This window comes from Plecotus auritus, assembly GCF_963455305.1.
Source record: "Plecotus auritus genome assembly, chromosome: 3".
Classification (NCBI taxonomy): domain Eukaryota; kingdom Metazoa; phylum Chordata; class Mammalia; order Chiroptera; family Vespertilionidae; genus Plecotus; species Plecotus auritus.
Window position 1 is genome coordinate 224464961 of NC_137772.1, and position 18297 is coordinate 224483257.

Here is an 18297-nt window from a genome sequence, read left to right on the forward strand (position 1 = left end):
GAGCTCACTCTCCTGTCAACAGCCATGTCCACGCACGTTCCTGCCGACTGATACAGCCCATCGTCTCCTGAGCCACCCCTCCACATACAGGATGGAGCCCGCCAGGGCGGGTGCGCTGGACTGGACCGACCAGGGAAACACGCACATCGGTTTGTTCCCGTGTGTGCAGCCTCCAGGCCGCCTTTCTGCCCTTCCTGGCGTCTCGCCTTGGGACTCTGGGGTCCCCCTCCACCCTGACTCTGGGGTATCCCCTCTACCTTGTGACTCTGGGGTCCCCCTCTGCTCTGTGACTCTGGGGTACCCCCTCCGCCCTATGACTTTGGGGTATCCCCTCTGCCTTGTGACTCTGGGGTCCCCCTCTGCTCTGTGACTCTGGGGTACCCCCTCCGCCCTATGACTTTGGGGTATCCCCTCTGCCTTGTGACTCTGGGGTCCCCCTCTGCTCTGTGACTCTGGGGTGCTCCCTCTGACCTGTGACTCTGGGGTCCCCCTCTGCCCTGTGACTCTGGGGTACCCTTCTGCTCTGTGACTCTGGGGTGCTCCCTCTGACCTGTGACTCTGGAGTCCCCCCTCTGCCCTGTGACCCTGGGGTCCTCGCACTGAGGAGGTGGATACTGCCCTGCCCTTCGCTCTGGAGCAGCCCAGGACCTCTTGGCCAGGGCAAGATCAGGTGTGACGGGGTAACAGGAAGAAGGAAGGAAAGCGGACGGGCTTGGGGCACGGGACGAGAAGCCGATGGGGCAGCTTTCCCTGATGGCAGCATGACAAGGGAACGTGTCACCTCCCCCTGTGGTGTCCACGGTGGTGGCCACCTGCCCGGGAGCCACAGTCAGACACGTGGTCTGTAGGGCCGGTGCATTCCTGTACCTGTGAGGGGCACAGGGAGCTGCTGGAACTGGGGTTCACGGGGCTGTGTCCTGACCGCGGAGGGAGGCAGTGAGCTCCCCCGGGGCCGCGGAGGAGGAACAGGCAGCGGGGCAGTGGCCCTATCAGAGATGCTCGGAGGGGACGCCCCGCCTCCTGTAAGAACAGTGCAATTACTCCTAAGAACTGAAAAATCGCTTCATGTGATCAAATATTTTGATTAGCGAAAGAATTAATTGTACTGTGTCTTCATTTTATTTACAGTGGATTAATGAACGCTAAAAATAACAACAGCAACAACACCGCCTGTCAAAACCAGATAGAGCCTCACCAAGTCCAGATGAAAATGAAGCGGGAGGCCGGGTGGGAGTGGGCCGCTAGCGGACCTGCGTCCGGGATGGAGACTGGCCCTGCGCCCCCGCCCCGGGAGGGGCCTCGCTCGCGGGCGTGGTGGCCGCTGCGTGGTGTGCGCAGGTTCCAGGCGCAACCCCGGCTTCCCGGTGGCATCAGCGCTGCCGGACCTCCCGTGCAAGGACTCTTCCCAGGCGGGGTGACGGCGAATCCCAACTCCCTTCAAAAGGCGACAGTTAAGTCCCACTCAAGCCACCGAGTCCAGGCTCACTGAGCGCCAGGGCAGGGCCTTGGACCCAGGGCCAGCGCCCTGCCTGCTCCTCCTTCCCCAGGCGCCCAGCTGGGACATTGTAAGAGTTCCTCCCATCCTCCCGTCACCCTTCCAGGCACCTGTGGTTCTCTCTGTTTTCTCAACAAAGTTTAAGTGGGTTCGGCTCTTTGAGAGACCGCCAACCGGGTGCCGAGGGAGTGTCGTCGGCGGGCCGGAGGGCTACGGGCGCCTCGAAGCAGCTCCTGAGCCTGGCGAGCGCCTGCCGCGGCTGGACACGGGGGGCGGGGTGGGGGAGGGGTTCTCCTCTCCAGAGGTGGCTCCAGTGCAGGGGGCCCAGGGTGCAGGGACAGAGGAGCTGGAAGGACCCAGATTCGCTTTCACGTCCCGGTAAGTGGCAGTCAGGTGGCTTCAGTGGGTTGTGCCACCTCGTGCGCATCCTGTGGCTTTCTCACCAGGGTGGCTTTCTCACCAGGGTGGCTTGAAGTTGACCATCTGGATTAGTGCCAACGCCGGGGTGGCGCTAGGCCCACGTGGACGCCAATGCTGAGAGGACGCGGGCACCTGTCTGTGCCCAGGTCCCCGCGCTCTCCACCCGCAGGGCAGCAGCTTGAGAACTCAAAGGCCCGGAAGCAGAGTCCTGGGAGCGTCAGGTCGGCCTGGCCCACGGGCTGCCACGGGACAGAGAGGCAGGCGTGGTCGACAGCCCATCGCCTTAGCTTACGCACTGCGGGCCCAGCAGTCCCGCGCCCGGCCCGCTTGGTCCCCGCAACCTGCCCCCTCCGCAACGGTCTCCAAGACAACAGGCAGGACACGTGTCCTCGGCAAGTGGAAAGCGGGTGGAATTTACGGGAAACATTTGAAAATCCCCGGAAGTCTCCCGAGGGGACTTGGCCATCAGGAGCAAGAGCAAGTAACAGCGACGGCACAGCTTAACCGCCTCCCCGAGTCGCTCCAGGAATCTCACGCACTTCCTGAAGAGAAACCCTCCTCCTTCATCCCATTCATGGAACACACATGGACGCGTTACTTTCACAACGAACGGGAAGACAAGCCGAGGGCGCTGCCGGCCCCTCCTAGGGGTGGTGCTCACCAAAGCTCACACACACGTTGCTGCGCTTTACGCTCCTCTCCAGCTGGAAACGACAACCTTAAATTCTCTCCCGGAAAAACACCACCTTCCAGGTACTTAACATCAGACAGGCGGCCTCGGAGCCGCACGGGACACACGCACAGCAGGAAGAGCCACATGGGCTCTCTGCGCGGGACGCCACTGAACCTCGGCTCGGTGCTGAATGGGGGCACGTTCTGTGAAAGCCCGTTCCTCCCGTAACGGAGCGGAAAGGTTTCCTGTGGGTCTCCACTGTGCCGCCTACACGTCCTGTATCCGCTCTGAGCATCGTTGGCACATTCGTGGAAGATACTGTGATTGTACTTTACAGGGGTCCTCAAACTTTTTAAACAGGGGGCCAGGTCACTGTCCCTCAGACCGTTGGAGGGCCGCACTATAGTTTAAAAAAAAAAAAAACTATGAACAAATTCCTATGCGCACTGCGGGCCCGGGACGCGTCGGCTGCTAAGCAGGACAGGCAGCGGCACCCGGCGGGCCGGATCAATGTCCTCGGCGGGCCGCAGGTGGCCCGCGGGCCGTAGTGTGAGGACGCCTGCTAAGACCTGAAAGCAATGCTAAGCAGGAAGCGTTGTCTAAAAACGAGGTGGCGCTCTGCACGTGCCCGCCGCTCTCCCGGGCGTGAGGAGAGGCACTCGCTGGGACACCACGCAGACCCTGTGCACCGGGTTTGAGACTCTGATGGTGGAGGGACGCGTGCGTCGTCCAGCAGGTGGCCTTTTCCTTCCTTTTCCCTCATTAACCAAGTCGCCGCCAGGTGGCCTTGCACTTTGAACACCGTGCCCCCTTCTTTTATGAGTGGGGGGGGAGGGCAGTGATGGCTCCTGAGGCGGGAGGCACCGTCCTCGCTCCCACCTCCGTCTTCAGCCCGCAGCCTGTGGGCCGATGGCCGAGATTTCCAACCCGAGAGTGGCGTCGAGAAGGACCTGGCCCCGCAGATGGAGCTGTGGGGCGGATCCGGGGCCCGGGCCCCCCCCTGAGAGAATCACTGCTGGACCTCGGTGGTGCTTCCCAAGCCGCGGAGCAGGTGGAGATGCCACAGCAGAGCCACATGCCAGACACACCGGGCACGTGGGGCGGACAGCGGTGCGGCGCCTGTTCCGAAGGGAGCTCGGGCGTCACGTGGGCGCCACGTGGGACGGGCCCATGAGGCGTAAAAGCATGTGAAGCTGCTGAGCAGACCTCGCGGTGCCCACGAGGAGGAGTGACCCTGAGTGGTGTCACATGCGCATCCACACTCGGGGCCTTCTCCCCCGAGGCCTGGGAAGCACGGCTCTGAGCCGCACCCACCGGGCTGGGATACTGGGGCGCCTTCTGGAGAGGCACCCACCGCCTGGGTAATCTCCTTCCATAACTGCCACTGCGTTCCCAGGGGCAGGACGCAGCATCGCATCTAAGGAGCTGGAGGGCGAGGTGTCTGCGCGCCCTGTCGTTTGTGGCTGTTTCCCTCTCCGAGGACAGCAGCAGGACCGGACCTTAGAAGTCAGCGCGAGGACCCAGCATCCTTGCCCCCCGGCCACCCCAGGCGGCCAGCCCGGGGCCCTGCCCATGAGGCTCCACCATTCTGCTTTTGCTCAGAGAAAGGGACACGGGACCGCAGGGGCCTGCCCCGCCCGCCCCAGCCCAGCAGCAGGTGACAGACGACAGAACCCCCATATCTGACCTGCCATGGCTGCCCACGCCCAGGCCTCACACCGCACCTTCACGCCATCTGCCAGCCCAGCCCCTCGCTCAGCTTGTCCTCCTGGTAAACGCACCCTGGTTCTCAGCAAGCTCTCCCCACCCCAAGGCCAAGTCCAATTCCGGGGCTGATCCCGACTGCGCACAGACCCGGAAGGCAGGCGGAAGCCGTGCCCGCCCCCACCCCACAGTGCCACCTGCATCCCTGGTCCCAGCCCCATCCAGCCCCCCCGTCTCCGACTGCAATGGCCCTGACACCTCCCTGCAGGAATGTGCAGTAGAGTGCTCCCGGAGGCGGACCGCGAGAACCAGCATCGGGGAAGCAGGCTGGCAGTATGTGAAGCTTTCAAAACGGTCCTGTCATTGCAGAGGCATCAGAAATGCTCCTGGGGACCCAAGGCCAGGGAGGCTCCGCACTGAGGCGGGAGCCCCCCTCCCGACCTTGGCACACACTGCCCGAGGCGTCCGCGCTGCCCACAGAGCCCGCAGAAGGCCTGGGCTCGCATCCACGGGTGCGCTATCCCCGCTGGAACACAGAAGCGGGGAGCCCACAGTCCAGGGACTGGGTCCTACACCTTCCTCTCCTCTTGCCTCCCCGTTCAAACCCCAAACGCCTGGGGCCACTCCTGACCCCCCCTCCACTCTCTCTCTCTCCCTGCACTCTCTCTCTCCCCCCCCCACTCTCTCTCTCTCTCCCCCCCCACTCTCTCTCTCAGCACAGATGTGCCAGCAGCAAGGCCTATCTGTCCACTTTGCAGACGTGTCTGGAATTAACCGCCAGCAGCTTTCCCACCGAAGGGGTGAGGCCGCCTCCTGCCTTGGCCGTGGCCCCAGTCTCCTCTCCATCCAGCTCCCACAGCGACTTTCTAAAATGTACATCGGGTCATGCCGCTCCTGTGCCCCAAACCTCCCCTCACCTCTGTGCTCCTCAGAGGCAAGGCCCTGGCAGTCTTTGCCGGGACCACAGTGACACGGCCGCCTGCCCCCTTCCCAACCGCACCTCCTGCCCCTGTCACCCGCTCGTGGCTGCCACACCGCGACTTCTCACACCAGTGGGCACCTCCCACGCTAGCTCTGACCCTGGGTCTCCCTCCCTCCCCTGGGCCTCGGCTCCTATCACCTTCTCGCACGTCTTCCTCCTGCTGCACACACTCGGGCCTGATACACGCCGTGTTTTCTCATTTCTCCTCTCCCTCCCTGGGTGGAATACAAGCTCCTGGTGGGCAGGGGCGGTCAGTGTGGTTCCTGCTGACCCAGCACCCGGCGCGAGCCTGGCACACAGTGGGCCCGCAGGAACACTGGCTGATGGAGAGTGAATCCACCCAACGGGAAGGTACACATCAAACAGATCCACAGCGGAGAGAAAAACCAATGACACGGGAAATGGCCATGACAGCAGTGTGGGTGACAGGCAGCTACCGAGACCTCCCAAGGGGGCCCTGGAGGAGGGCTGGGAGCTGGAATAGGGAAGCCAGTCCTCCGTCATCTCAGCGAGTTGGGAGCAATGCCCAGAGCAGTGGTCGGCAAACTCGTGAGCCGCAGTTTGCCTCTCTGTTGACTAATGAGTTTGCCGACCACTGACCTAGACCAGGGGTGGGCAACTTTTTGACTTGAGGGCCACAATGGGTTCTTAAACTGGACCGGGGGGCCGGAACAAAAGCATGGATGGAGTGTTTGTGTGAACTAATATAAATTCAAAGTAAAGGAGCGGAGGGGAGAGCAAGAGAACCGGATAGAACAGCCGGATCCGGCCCGCGGGCCGTAGTTTGCCCACGGCTGCCCTAGACTCTCGATTCCAATAATTATAGGCTGTTGTTGTTCTTTGTGATTAAGCCCCTATCCCAGTGGTCGGCAAACTCATTAGTCAACAGAGCGGCAAACCGCGGCTCACGAGCCACATGTGGCTCGCGAGCCGCAGTTTGCCGACCACTGGCCCAGAGCAATGCTTTCAGGTGTGGGAGGGAGGCAAATCCCGGGAAACAAGGTTTACAGCTGGAGAAACACCACCAATTCCAGTGAGAGCTCTGGGAGCGGGCCGGAGGGGGTAGTTGATCAAGTGCTCTTGGCCTTTAACTCTTTTGCATTTATGACTTTGATACAAATAAATAAAAATGTTTGTCAAAAAAGTTGAAAAAACATGACAACCCCCAGAGGAGCAGGCACAGCGTTTGGGGGCCTGGAGCCGGACCGGACTCCTTGGGCTCACAAACAGGCTCCCCTCGCCCCGCGCCCCCCCCCCTCCCCCCACATGGGCTGACTGTGGAAGCTCCTGCGCCTCTGTGCCCAGCGCCCAGTCTACGAGGCGGGGTGCTCCCAGCAGTGCTCGCAGTGACATCTGAAGGCGCCGACAGGGCTGGCTGCTGTAACTACTATCACGAACCTCAAACCTTACAAACCTTCGCGCTATTTGCCCCGGGAATCTCATTTTCAGGAATTTATCCCGGACAAGTGAGCGAGGATTTATGAACTTAGGTGTCTGTGTATATAAAACGCACAGTGGAAATGACCTGGCACCCGGCTCCGGGGCATTGCCGTCAGTGGACCTCCGTTAAGCCAGTTGCATTGTTTTTGGATGTTTCATGCGTGTCCAGGCTCACTGAGCACAGCCTGGTGACTACAGAGATCTGTGCTGGTTAAAACTAGATTGGAATTCTTTCTAACGACGTCGGCCCATTAATGTTTACAAATCAAGAAACCACCAAAGAATATACATCTTGTGCAGCCAAAGCAGCAGTCCTTGGGAAGAAATATGAGCCCCGTGGTCAGCCGCCCTCCCTCCTCCAGGAAGTACTCCCTGATTTCCCCTGGGGCCTGCTGATTATACATCTGTTCACGCCCACTATCTCCACACTTCCCTCTACCCCAGGATTGCCTGATACATGGCCTAGGGAGGGCCTGGCACATAGTGGGTCCTCAACAAATGCCTCCCGAGTGGGTCCCAGTTCCTTCCTGCCACCTGGGGCCTCACTTCTCTGGACACCAGATCATCTTCAGGGCCCTAAGAATCCGGAGCACTCTAAAAACCAGACAAAAGCAAGCTCACAAGCGTCTCTGAAAATAAGATAGTAACTTTCCGACGAAGTAAAAGCTACATGTTTACCTTCTCATACAGACTTTATACCAGCTGTGGGCAAACTACGGCCCGCGGGCCGGATCCGGCTGTTCTATCCGGTTCTCTTGCTCTCCCCTCCGCTCCTTTACTTTGAATTTATATTAGTTCACACAAACACTCCATCCATGCTTTTGTTCCGGCCCCCCGGTCCAGTTTAAGAACCCACTGTGGCCCTCGAGTCAAAAAGTTTGCCCACCCCTGCTTTATACCAATGCTTCCTTCAGAATGAGCTGACTCTCTCTCCCTCTCTCCCTCCCTCAGCACAGGTGCCTGCCGATGTACCGGACCTGCTTTTAGTCGGTTACCTGTGCTGCAAAAGCGCGTTCCAGCTGCTTGCCCGGGAGCCGCGGGCACTCACCTCTTCCAGGAAGCCGCCGAAGCTCTGCAGGAAGTACTTCCACCCGATGCAGGGCGTCAGGTGAAGCCGCAGTCTCCTCAGGAAATAGTGGAACTGGTTATCTGTCAGCTTGTAACAGAAATCCTTCAGCACTTGGCCAAAGTCCGAAGCCTTCACGAACCCCGTGTCCTCTTTGTCCACGGCAGAAAACGCCTGCGGGAGAAAAGAAACAGGCAGGTGCTACGTCCAGCGAAGGTTCCCGAGGGGTTTCCTTAGGGCTGCTCCTGTGCAATGCGAACGAGGCCCGGTGCATGCCGTCTGAGCGCTGACTCACTCAGCAGGTGCTGGAGCCTGAGGGACCCCGACAGGCAAGACGCGTGCGCCGTGCCAGACTCAGGCGATGCGCTCTATTCGCTCCTGTTCGGATACGCATTGGAAGGGGCGTGAAGGGAACCCTGGCCCCATAACTGGCCCGAGGTCTCTCCCTCATTCACTCCGGCTGCTTGGAGAGTAAACCACCAGGAACAGGAGGCTCAGGGCAACCCCACTGTGCCAGGCTGGCAGGTCTCAGGAAGGAGGTGGGGTCCCTCCATCACCCCCAGCCCGAGGCTGGTGCCGGGAGCTGCTGTCCTTTCCCCTCGGCCAGCCCGAGCCCGTGCCCTTGCCTCCGGGCGGACCCCCCTGCCCGGTGCCCATGCTGGTGGGGCCGGGCAGACCGTGCCAGCCCAGCGGCCCAGCAGCCACACTGGGAAAGTGCAAACACGTGCTATAGAAAGAAAGCACATTTTCCCATCTGCCCAAACAAAATCATTCACTTCTCCTGCACTAGGAAATCTGGATGAAGCGGTAGGTTAAGATCTTTTATGTTTAAAGTAAGACTTTGGTGCGTGCAGACCCCAAACCAAATTCCCTTGCAGGTGATCCTCCTCCAGAACTGCCTAGGCAGCCCATGAGCCCGGGCTGTGCCGTGTGCACTCACATGAACCGTAAAATGCTCCATGGCTCAGGTCTGCCCTCGGTCTGTGGGAGGACGAGGCGCTGTGCAAAGGGGCGAACCCTCCGGCCGCAGGCCAGGAAGCAGACTTTGAGCCTTCGCTCTGCTGCCCCCCAGGAGCCCCGAGCCGCTCTGAGCTTAGCTGCTGCCATAGAAACAGAGGGGCTGCACACCTCATGCTGCTCTGTTGACCATGGCACCTGGACGTGCACCTGTCGTGGGACGTGGCGGTCCTCGGCAGCTGTGACCACAGAGAGTGCTGTCCCCTGGCACCTGTGCTCCGAGGCGCCGGAAGCACTGCGGCTGTGCACTGAGCCTCGAGGACCTGAGGCGACCTGGGGCCTGCACGTCCCTGGGTCTGCGTGGTGCCCATGTCGGCCTAGCTGCCCAAGCACGGGATGAGGGGAAGAATCAGACGAGGAAGGGCCTGGGAATTCATAAAGCTCCACATAGCTGTAAGGGGCTGCAGTGTCATTTCAGAAACCAGACGCAGCTGGCACACGCCTGCAGCGCTGTGAGGAAATGCGTGCACGTGTCCGGTATGCAGACGGCTGTCCTTCCGCGCCGTCATTCCTTCCTCTCCTGCTGCCCCTCTGCAGCCCGCCTGCCACTCTCTTAACCAGGGACTCCCACCCTCTGGCTTAAAACCTCATGGCCTGAGAGGTGTTTCTCAGAAGTGACAGCCAGGGTTCCTCCCACAGGTTCCACGGGCCTTGGTTTGAGAAACATCCTGGCCCCCGTGCACACGTGTGCAGACCCCAGGCAGGGCGCCCTGGTGCGAGCTCTGGCGCTGAAAGGTTGCGGTGGGTTTTCTAGGTGGCCCGCATCATGCTCCCACTGAGCTTCAGACAATCAGTAAAATAAAGGCCAAGTGTTAAATCCTCAGAGAGCTCCTCCGTGCAAAAATGCCGGCTGGTCAAGATCAAGGCCAAGTTGTGGGCATTCCGGACTGCTTGCAAGCTGGCTGGCGGCCCACCTCTGTCCCTCGTCCCACCGCCGGCGAGTCTGCATGTGAGATGTGGCCAGCATCACACGCAGCTTTGCGTGCCCGGCTCAGACCGCAGCCTGCCCTCTGCAGCCCGCATTTGCTCTTTCTGCTGCTGCTGCTGCAGGGGAGACTGTGGGCCAAGCCGGGGGGCCGTGACCTCCCCGGGAACATGGCCCAAGCCCTGCTTTCCGAGGACCCTGACCCAGTCCCCAGGTCTTGGCACGCGCTAGGTGCCGCACAGATGCCAGCCTACAGTGCCAGTGTACTCGGTGGGCCTCCTAAACCCTCGCCAGCTCCTGGCAGTCTTCACGGAGTCTGGGCCACAGCCCCGCCCTAGCCGACCTCTGCAAGCCGCCTGCGTCACCCCCCCTCCCCCCCACAGGCCCAGCGCTCACCCACATGCTGAGCCCGCTCTCTCCTGAGGGCTCTGCCTCTGCCCTCTTTGCCTGGAGCCCCTCACCTCCTCCCCAGACCCAGCATTTGCTAAACTTGGAGCACTTTGCCTAGAGAACACGTGCTAGGGGGCGACTGAAAGCTTTTTTCTTTAAATATATTTTTCTAATCCTCACCCGAGGATATGTTCATTGATTTTCTAGAGAGAGAGAGAAAAAAAGAAGAGAGGGAGAAACATCGATCAGTTGCCTCCCGTACGTGCCCTGACTGGGGATCAAACCTGCAACCTAGGTATGTGCCCCGACCAGGGATCGAACCTGCGACCTTTTGGTGTATGGGACGATGCTCCAACCCACTGGGCACCGGTCAGGGGATGGGAGCTCTGTGTGGAGCAAGCATGGCCAGACACCGGCTCACGGAGCATACGATCTGAGCCGATCCTCGGAGGTGCGACACCCGGGGCGTGGAGAGGCGGGAGGGGTCCCGGAGGAGGGAGGGGCTCGCAGCCCTTCCTCATGACCCACAGAGTCCCAGGGCGTCGGCTGCCACAGTGCGAGCCGTCAGCCGTACCGTGGCCAGAGCCGGGCCGGAGGCGGCCACCACTTTCTGGACGTTCTTCAGCACCTCGTCCGGACTCAGTTTTGCAAAATTGACGGGCACGTCCGGCTCGCTTTCTCTGGGCTCAGGTCCGGATGCCTTGCTGTCCTCCACCGCCCTCAGGAAGTCAAGGTAATTGATGGAATTGTTTTGCCAGCTGATTCCCAAACTGGTCCCCAAGGAAGAAAAAAAAAGGAATATATTAATTCAAAAATCCTACCACTTATTCATTCAACACGCACTAGCTGAGCACAGAATAGGGTGGAGAACAGGAATAATGTGAAGGCACCGCTCCCCGGCCTGTGGGTGCACGCATGCCTGCATACCAATTAGCCACAGCGGCGGACGGGCACTCACAGAACCTGCAAGCTCCGGGAGCAGGGTCAGGGTTGGGAGAGGTGAGCGTGTGGGCCACTGCCGGCTGGTGAGGCCACAGGCGGCCTGGCCTGAGGCTGAGGCGTGAAGGCTGACCATAGGGGCTCAGTCTGGAGAGAAGCTGCAAGAGGCCCCACGAAGGAATCTGGCCCATGACCGGGGCAAATGGAGGTGCCTCGGCAGGGCTGACACTGGCAGAGCGGTGTTCCGGGGTAGTCAGGAGGCAGGCCTGTGGAGCGGGGGTGGGGCCAGGCCAGATGGAGGGTGATGGAGGGCAGGGGTTGGTCCTGGAGATCTGAGCTGATGAGACCCTGCCCTGAGCACGGCTGGGGAATCTAAAAAGAAGAGAAATGCGGCAAAGACAGAAGAGAGGGACTGATAAAACACCCGATCGTTCCTTTACAAGAATGGCTAAGGTTGATTGTCAAGCTGAAAGACATTTCACAAAACCTATTTAGTTTAGCAGTTCCTCAGAGAACAAGTCCGTCTGAGTAAGCGTGTCAGCAGGACATCCCCGTAGAAACAGCCCCTCCTGCCTCTGCTCCAACACCCAAGTGCCTTTAAACCCTGCAAGAACACATGGTGGGGGGCGGGGGGGGGGAGGGAACCAAGGTTCCATGAGAACGTAACGCAAGTTTACTGAAGATGCAAATAACTCAAAGTTTAACCGCATTCAGAGCTCCCAGCTCTGTCACCTAAGTTCTGGGCGTTCCTGGCACGTCAACACCCAAACTTCCTTTCAGCAGGAAGGGGCGTGTCCAAGAGGAGGAACCCGGATTCCTGGTGAGCAGAGGGAGAAGCTCCCGGGAGGGAGAAGCTCCTGGTGACTCAGAGGGAGAAGCTCCGAGAGAGAGAGAGAGAGAGAGAGAAGCTCCCAGGGACTCGGAGGGAGAAGCTCCCGGGGAGGGAGAAGCTCCTGGTGACTCAGAGGGAGAAGCTCCGAGAGAGAGAGAGAGAGAGAGAGAGAGAGAGAGAGAGAAGCTCCCAGGGACTTGGAGGGAGAAGCTCCCAGGGAGGGAGAAGCTCCCGGGGCGAGAGTGGCTCCTAGGGACTCGGGGGGAGAAGCTCCGAGGGAGGGAGAAGCTCCCAGACTCAGAGCCGTGTCTCCGCCCCACAGCTGCAGAGCAGCCGACCTGGCCCAGCCCACGGCGCTGGCTCACGATGGAGACACAGGGAGAGGGTAATCAGCTCTATTTCATCAGCAGGGTAAACTGCCAACTTGGTATTAAAATTTAGTAATAAAATCAAATGCATATGCTAATCTTCTTGGTATTATTTAGAAAAATCTATTTTGGATCTAGAAAAGAATAATCTACATATAATTACAAATAACGGAGCTGTTTCTCATCAAGGGGTCTTTGAGAAAAAACAAGCAACCGAGCCAGGGACCCTCATTAAGGTTTCAATCCCTACGGAAGGGATCGCCCTACTGAAAGGTGGACCACAAAAATCCCACAGTCCTTCTGTCGTCTATAAATGCACCGAGACTCACTGTGTTTTAAAAGACTCTCATACTCATTTAGTTAATTATTTATCGGGTGCTATTTTCCCATGATTTATTCATCGAGTGCATATGAATTCCTGTTCAGCTGGAAACAGGTTTAGTGAGAGGAGACCCTATCTCAGGAAGAAGAGAGCACAAAGGCATTTGAAGATGAATCGGTCCTCCTTCTCTCTCTCCCTCTCTCTCCTCTCTCTTTCCACACACACACACACACACACACACACACACACACACCCTAGCATGGGACTTCTCACAGCTTGAACACAATGGAGCAATGTCTTCAACATTTTAAGGGAAAAGAATTTCCTCCCTAGGACTTTATGCTCAGACAAGTTATCAATCTGTGTGAAAAAGAATTTAAAAGTTTTCAGACAAACAAGAACTCAGAACATTTACTTCCCGTCCACTCTTTCTTAGGAAATACGTCAGGAAGTACTCCAGCAAAGTAAGGATGTAAGTTAAGAAAGAGAGAGATGTGAAAAGCTGGGAATGGGGGGTCCAACCCAGGAGCATGATGGGGCAGACAGGGAGGCTCTTGGGCATCGGACCTAGGACAGGAGGAGGGCCAGGCGCTAGGATGGAGCACCAGGGGAAGAGCCCGGGAGAACAGGAAGTGGGGCAGATGCAGGAGAACCTGGAGCTGGACATTGAGCTTTGCCTGAGCCTGTGCTCCTGGAAGCCAGTGACGGTTAAACCAATCGCCCTCCCCTGACGTCCTTGGACACGGCTTACGGCAAAGAACCAGCTTTCCCACCTGACTCAGAAAAGCCTCCTACGTTTGCCCATGACCAGGTGGGCACAGCCCTCCCAACGCCTAGTTTAGAAATGATTGCCTGAACTTTCTTTCACTCTCTGACCAATATGGACAAAATTGACTTGACCAAACTTTAACTAAGCTTCCCTGTCAGCACTGGGATGGGGAACAGGCCCTCCGCCATGGTCCCTCGGGACACCCTGACCACAGAACAGACATTTCCTGCCACAGCGTCTGGTCACACTGCCCACTCATCGCGTTACCCCACACTCAGGCCTTTCTTTATTCTTCCCCATAAAGGCCTTTATGCCTACACTTGGAGATGCTTGTAGATTTCCTGGTCAGGGAAACCCCCTATTGCAAAAGCCCTCCTTTCTCCATAACCATAGTCCTCCCCTCTCTATTGCAATAGCCCTCCTTCCCCCATAACCATAGTCCTTCCTCCCTATTGCAATAGCCCTTCTTCCCCCATAACCATAGTCCTTCCTCCCTATTTCAATAGCCTTTTCAAATAAAGTCTCTCTTTACTTGGTCTGCATTTGTCTTTATTTGACAAGGTAACATAAAGGCAAATAATGCAAGAAAGACAAACAGGAAATTAAAAACTTCAGGAAAAAACCTATCAATAAAATCAGAGTATAAACATGAAGCAAACTTAGTAAGAGTGGGTTTCAATGGAAAGAACTACAAAACATAGACTGTATTTGAGGAGGAGTTCCTAGGGAAACCCCAAAAAACATAAGGGACAAAAACAAGGATGCTGGAGGAAATGGACAGCTAGAGCAACATTAAGGACAGCCTAATTCCTACCCACATCAACATAAAACCTCACACTAAACGCATGAGAACCAGATTTAGACATGACACATTTTGGAATTACCAGACAGGACACTTAAATTAACTGATTAATATATAAAGGGCTCTAATGGAAAAGGCAGACAACCTGCAAGAACAAATGCATAATGTCAGCAGAGTGGTGGAAACGCTAAGAAAGCATCAAAAGGAAATGTTGGAGCCCAGCTGGCGTGGCTCAGTGGTTGAGCATCGATCTGTGAACCAGGAGATCACAGTTCAATTCCCAGTCAGGGCACATGCCCGGGTTATGGGCTCGATCACCTGTGTGGGGCATGCAGGAGGCAGCCGATCAATGATTCTTTTCATCATTGATGTTTCTATCTCTCTCTCCCTCTCCCTTCCTCTCTGAGATCAATAAAAATATATATGTATTTTTAAAAAGGAAATGCTGGAATTAAAAAGCAGGGCAATAGAAATGAAGAACGCCTTTGATGGGCTCATCAGTAGATCAGACATAGTTGAGGATAAAAATCACTGAGCTTAACAATGTGTTAATAAAAACTTCCCAAATGGAAATTCAAAGGGAAAAACAAGTTAAAAGAAACAGAATGTAATATAAAACTGTGGGGCAATTTCAAAAAGTGTAACATCCACATAATTAGAATACCAGAAGGAGAGAAAAAGAGAAAGGAGCAGAAAGAGCATCTGAAGTAATAATGGCCAAGAATTTTGCAAAATTAACAACAGACAGAAAGCACAGATCCAGAAAGTTCAGAGAACACCAAGCAGGATAAATACCAAAAAATCAACACCTAGGCATGCCATATTTAAACTGCAGAGAACTGAAGACAAAGAGAAAATCTTGAAAGAAGCCAAAGGGAGGGAAAACCTTACCTACAAAGGAACAAAAATAAGAATTACATGGTACTTCTCATCAGAAATCATGCAAGAAAAGAGTGGAATGACATAATTAAAGTGTTGAAAGAAAAAAATCAGCAACCTAGAATTCTATATCCAGTGACATTATCCTTTAGAAGTGAAGGAAAATAAAGACTATCTCAGGCAAACATAAACCTCAGGAATTCATCACCAGCTGCCCTGCCCTTCGAAAAATGCTAACGGAGATTCTTCAGAGAGAAGGAAAGTCATGTAAGTTAGAAACTCAGATCCACATAAAGAAAGGAAGAGCATCAGAGAAGGAATAAACGAACGTGAAACAACGTCTTTTACTTTCCTAACTCTCAGTTGACCTGACAATGATTTTTCTAAGTAGTAACAATGCATTGGGTGATCACAGCTTGTGGATAAGTGCGAAGGTGAAGGACAGCGGGTCATAAGGGACAGGAGGAAGGATCTGGAAATCTCTGTCATAAGTCACTGCCCACCCAGGAGCCGGCATCATGTTGGTTGAAACTGACTTAGGCTACTTGTTCGTGTACCAGGATACTGCAAACTGTAGAAAAACCATGGAAAGAGAGAGATTTCCTAAGTGGGGTGAGTTAGGGGTTTAATTACTGATAACAACCACATGGAAACGTAAGAAACAGAGAAAATAAGATTAACTCCAGGGAAAACAAGATGCTCCATTGAAAAGGAAAAGTGATCAGCTAATCACAATAATACAAGCCCTGAATACTGGTCTCCCCCAAACCGGGAAGCAGCAGATGGGAAAAGTAACACCTGTGGAGACATGTTTGCGTGTGTTTCCGTGGGGGGTGGAGTGGAGGCTGTGGGAGAGGTGGCTGGTGGCAGGTGACGGTGAAAAAGCGTTAAATGCGTACCTTCCTGCTTGGAAGTCAACAGGCACAGCCTAACAGCACAAACTCAAGAAGCAGCTATACAACCCGTCCCTCCGAAACGCGAAGTTAAGCACCAAAAGATGTCACGTAAGCATTGGGAGTTGGCCCCGGGGAGGGGACATGAGGACAGTGGCCCCGTGGAGCTACCGGATGCCTGCCGAAGCGCAGGCAGAACTCGGGTAAAATAAGAACGAACGTTAAAAAGGGTGCTTAAGCTGCTGACACATCAGGGAACACTAAGCATTTAAGCTGCTTTTTCTTTTTGCTTCAGGGCGACGCAAGCCCATTAGAATGTAGCCGGGCCAAAGGGAGATGTGGGGGTCATTTCAACGTCGAGTCTGTTTGGACAGAGAAGGAGAAAGGAAAGCCACCGACTCCTTCCTCGAACGGGCCAGCCAGGGAGAGCAAACCTGCCCAGGAGCTCGGCCAGCTCCGCCTCCTTGAGGGGACAGCCGCTGTCCCGCAGCGCCCTCTGCAGCTGGCACAGGGACACCGAGCCGCCGCCGCACGTGTCCAGCTTGGTCAGCGCCTTCCTGATGTCTTCACAGTGGTCCTTCAGCTTCTCCCTGAAGGAGAACACAGGTCAGGCGCCCACAGGGAAACAAGCACCTCCTTAGGCGAGGGTTTCACCATCGCCCCAATGTGACGATCGGTGATTCGTTAAGGACCGGCTCTGGCCCTGGCCAGTTTGGCTCAGGGGACAGAGCGTTGGCCTATGGACTGAAGGGTCCCAGGTTCGATTCTCAGTTGGGGAACGTTGCGGGCTTGATCCTCAGTAGGGGGCATGCAGGAGGCAGCCAATCAATGATTCTCTCGCATCCTTGATGTTTCTATCTCTCTCTCCCTCCTTTTCTCTCTGAAATCAATAAAAATCTATTTTTAAAAAAAAGAACTGACTCTGAAGCTGCTTTGCAGCCTTGATGCGACATTTACGGAGAGAGGTGTACGTGTGCATGCCTGTCACAGTATCATCACCAGCCAGACTGCGCAGGAGGGACCCAGTCTTATCTCGTTACTAGAACCAGTGCTGTGAGAATGGGGCCAGGAATGAAAACGCGGTGGTTTCTATACAGATGTGGTATTCCCCCAGGAAAGCTCCCTGGGCACCTACTGCCAGAAACTGCTGTGGGCACCGGGGTACACCCAGTGACTCCGAGTGGCCCCTACAAGTTACATTCCAGCGGGCAGGGCAGATGGCACTGAAGGCATCCGTGCCCGCCCTGCACAGGGGTTAGTGGGTCAGGAGAGAGCCGGGGGCAGGACTGGGAGTGGCCACCGTGGGAGAGGGTGTGGGTAGGTGTCACCGGGAATGTGGCCCAGGAGCAAGACTGAGCTGAAGGAGTTGGCGGGCAGCTACCTGGGCACAGCAGCGCTGGGGGCCAGGGCCAGCCGGCGCCAAGGCCCCAGGGCAGCTGCGCTGGCGGGGTAGCAGGGAGGGGAGGGCAGTCAGAGTCAGCAGAGGGAAGGCCCAGGGACCCTCGTTTGGGATCAGGCACTTTGTTGTTAGAGACTGCCACCCTCTGTGCAAGCAACTGGCAGGCCCGGGCCTCGCTGTGAGCCCGCCCCCTTGTTCCTCCCAACAGCCCTGTGAGGGAGGGGCCCCGTCACCCCACTGGACAGACAGGAACGAGACAGGGCCCTCGGGGCAGCGGGCATGCTCCCTCTAGAGCAGGGGTGGGCAAACTTTTTGACTCGAGGGCCACCATGGGTTCTTAAACTGGACCGGAGGGCCGGAACAGAAGCATGGATGGAGTGTTTGTGTGAACTAATATAAATTCAAAGTAAAGGAGCGGAGGGGAGAGCAAGAGAACCCTCCGCTCTTTCAGCTCCGCGGGCCGGATAGAACAGCCGAACGGGCCGGATCCGGCCCGCGGGCCGCAGTTTGCCCACCCCTGCGAGTCTAGAGGCTGGTTTGCCTGCAGAACGTGCTCAAGTTCTAAACGTGCTATGATTCCGCTTCTCAGGAAAGTTCTCTGACCACAAAGAATGCATGGGACTGAGAGAGCGTGGGTAGTTGTGGATGGCACACCTCGGCCACCAGGTCTCTCCCCAGCCTTTCCCGCCGCACTGAGCAGCGCGCTTGTCCACAGCCTAAGCGAGGCTCAGAGCACACAGCTCGCCGCACGGCAGCGTGAAAGCCTGGGAGCTGCGCTCGGGGTGACTGCTGCTGCTCTGGGTCCGTCCGGTTCCTGTCTGAACAGTGACACGGAAGCCAGTGTCATGGCCAGCGGGACGGCCACTGCGACCAGCGCCCCCCCCCCCCGCCCCCCCAGCCTCTGAGGAGGCGGCTGAGCCGGCCCAGGCTCTGCGTTCTAGGACTGGCCCAGGAGGCGGCCGGGACCCCAGGGCGGCGCTGA

General features: G+C 56.8%; 1 protein-coding gene across 1 annotated transcript in view; it reads right to left on the minus strand.

The window, feature by feature from the left end:
• The window catches only part of EFCAB6 (EF-hand calcium binding domain 6), a gene marked incomplete at its 5' end in the record, with an annotated part of 176794 nt that overhangs the window by 20363 nt on the left and 138134 nt on the right, over nt 1-18297 (minus strand). The window contains 3 exons of the mRNA XM_080660273.1: nt 7763-7954; nt 10687-10882; nt 16351-16506. Coding sequence (XP_080516399.1) covers nt 7763-7954; nt 10687-10882; nt 16351-16506 — 544 coding nt within the window. The remainder of the gene's footprint in view (nt 1-7762; nt 7955-10686; nt 10883-16350; nt 16507-18297) is intronic.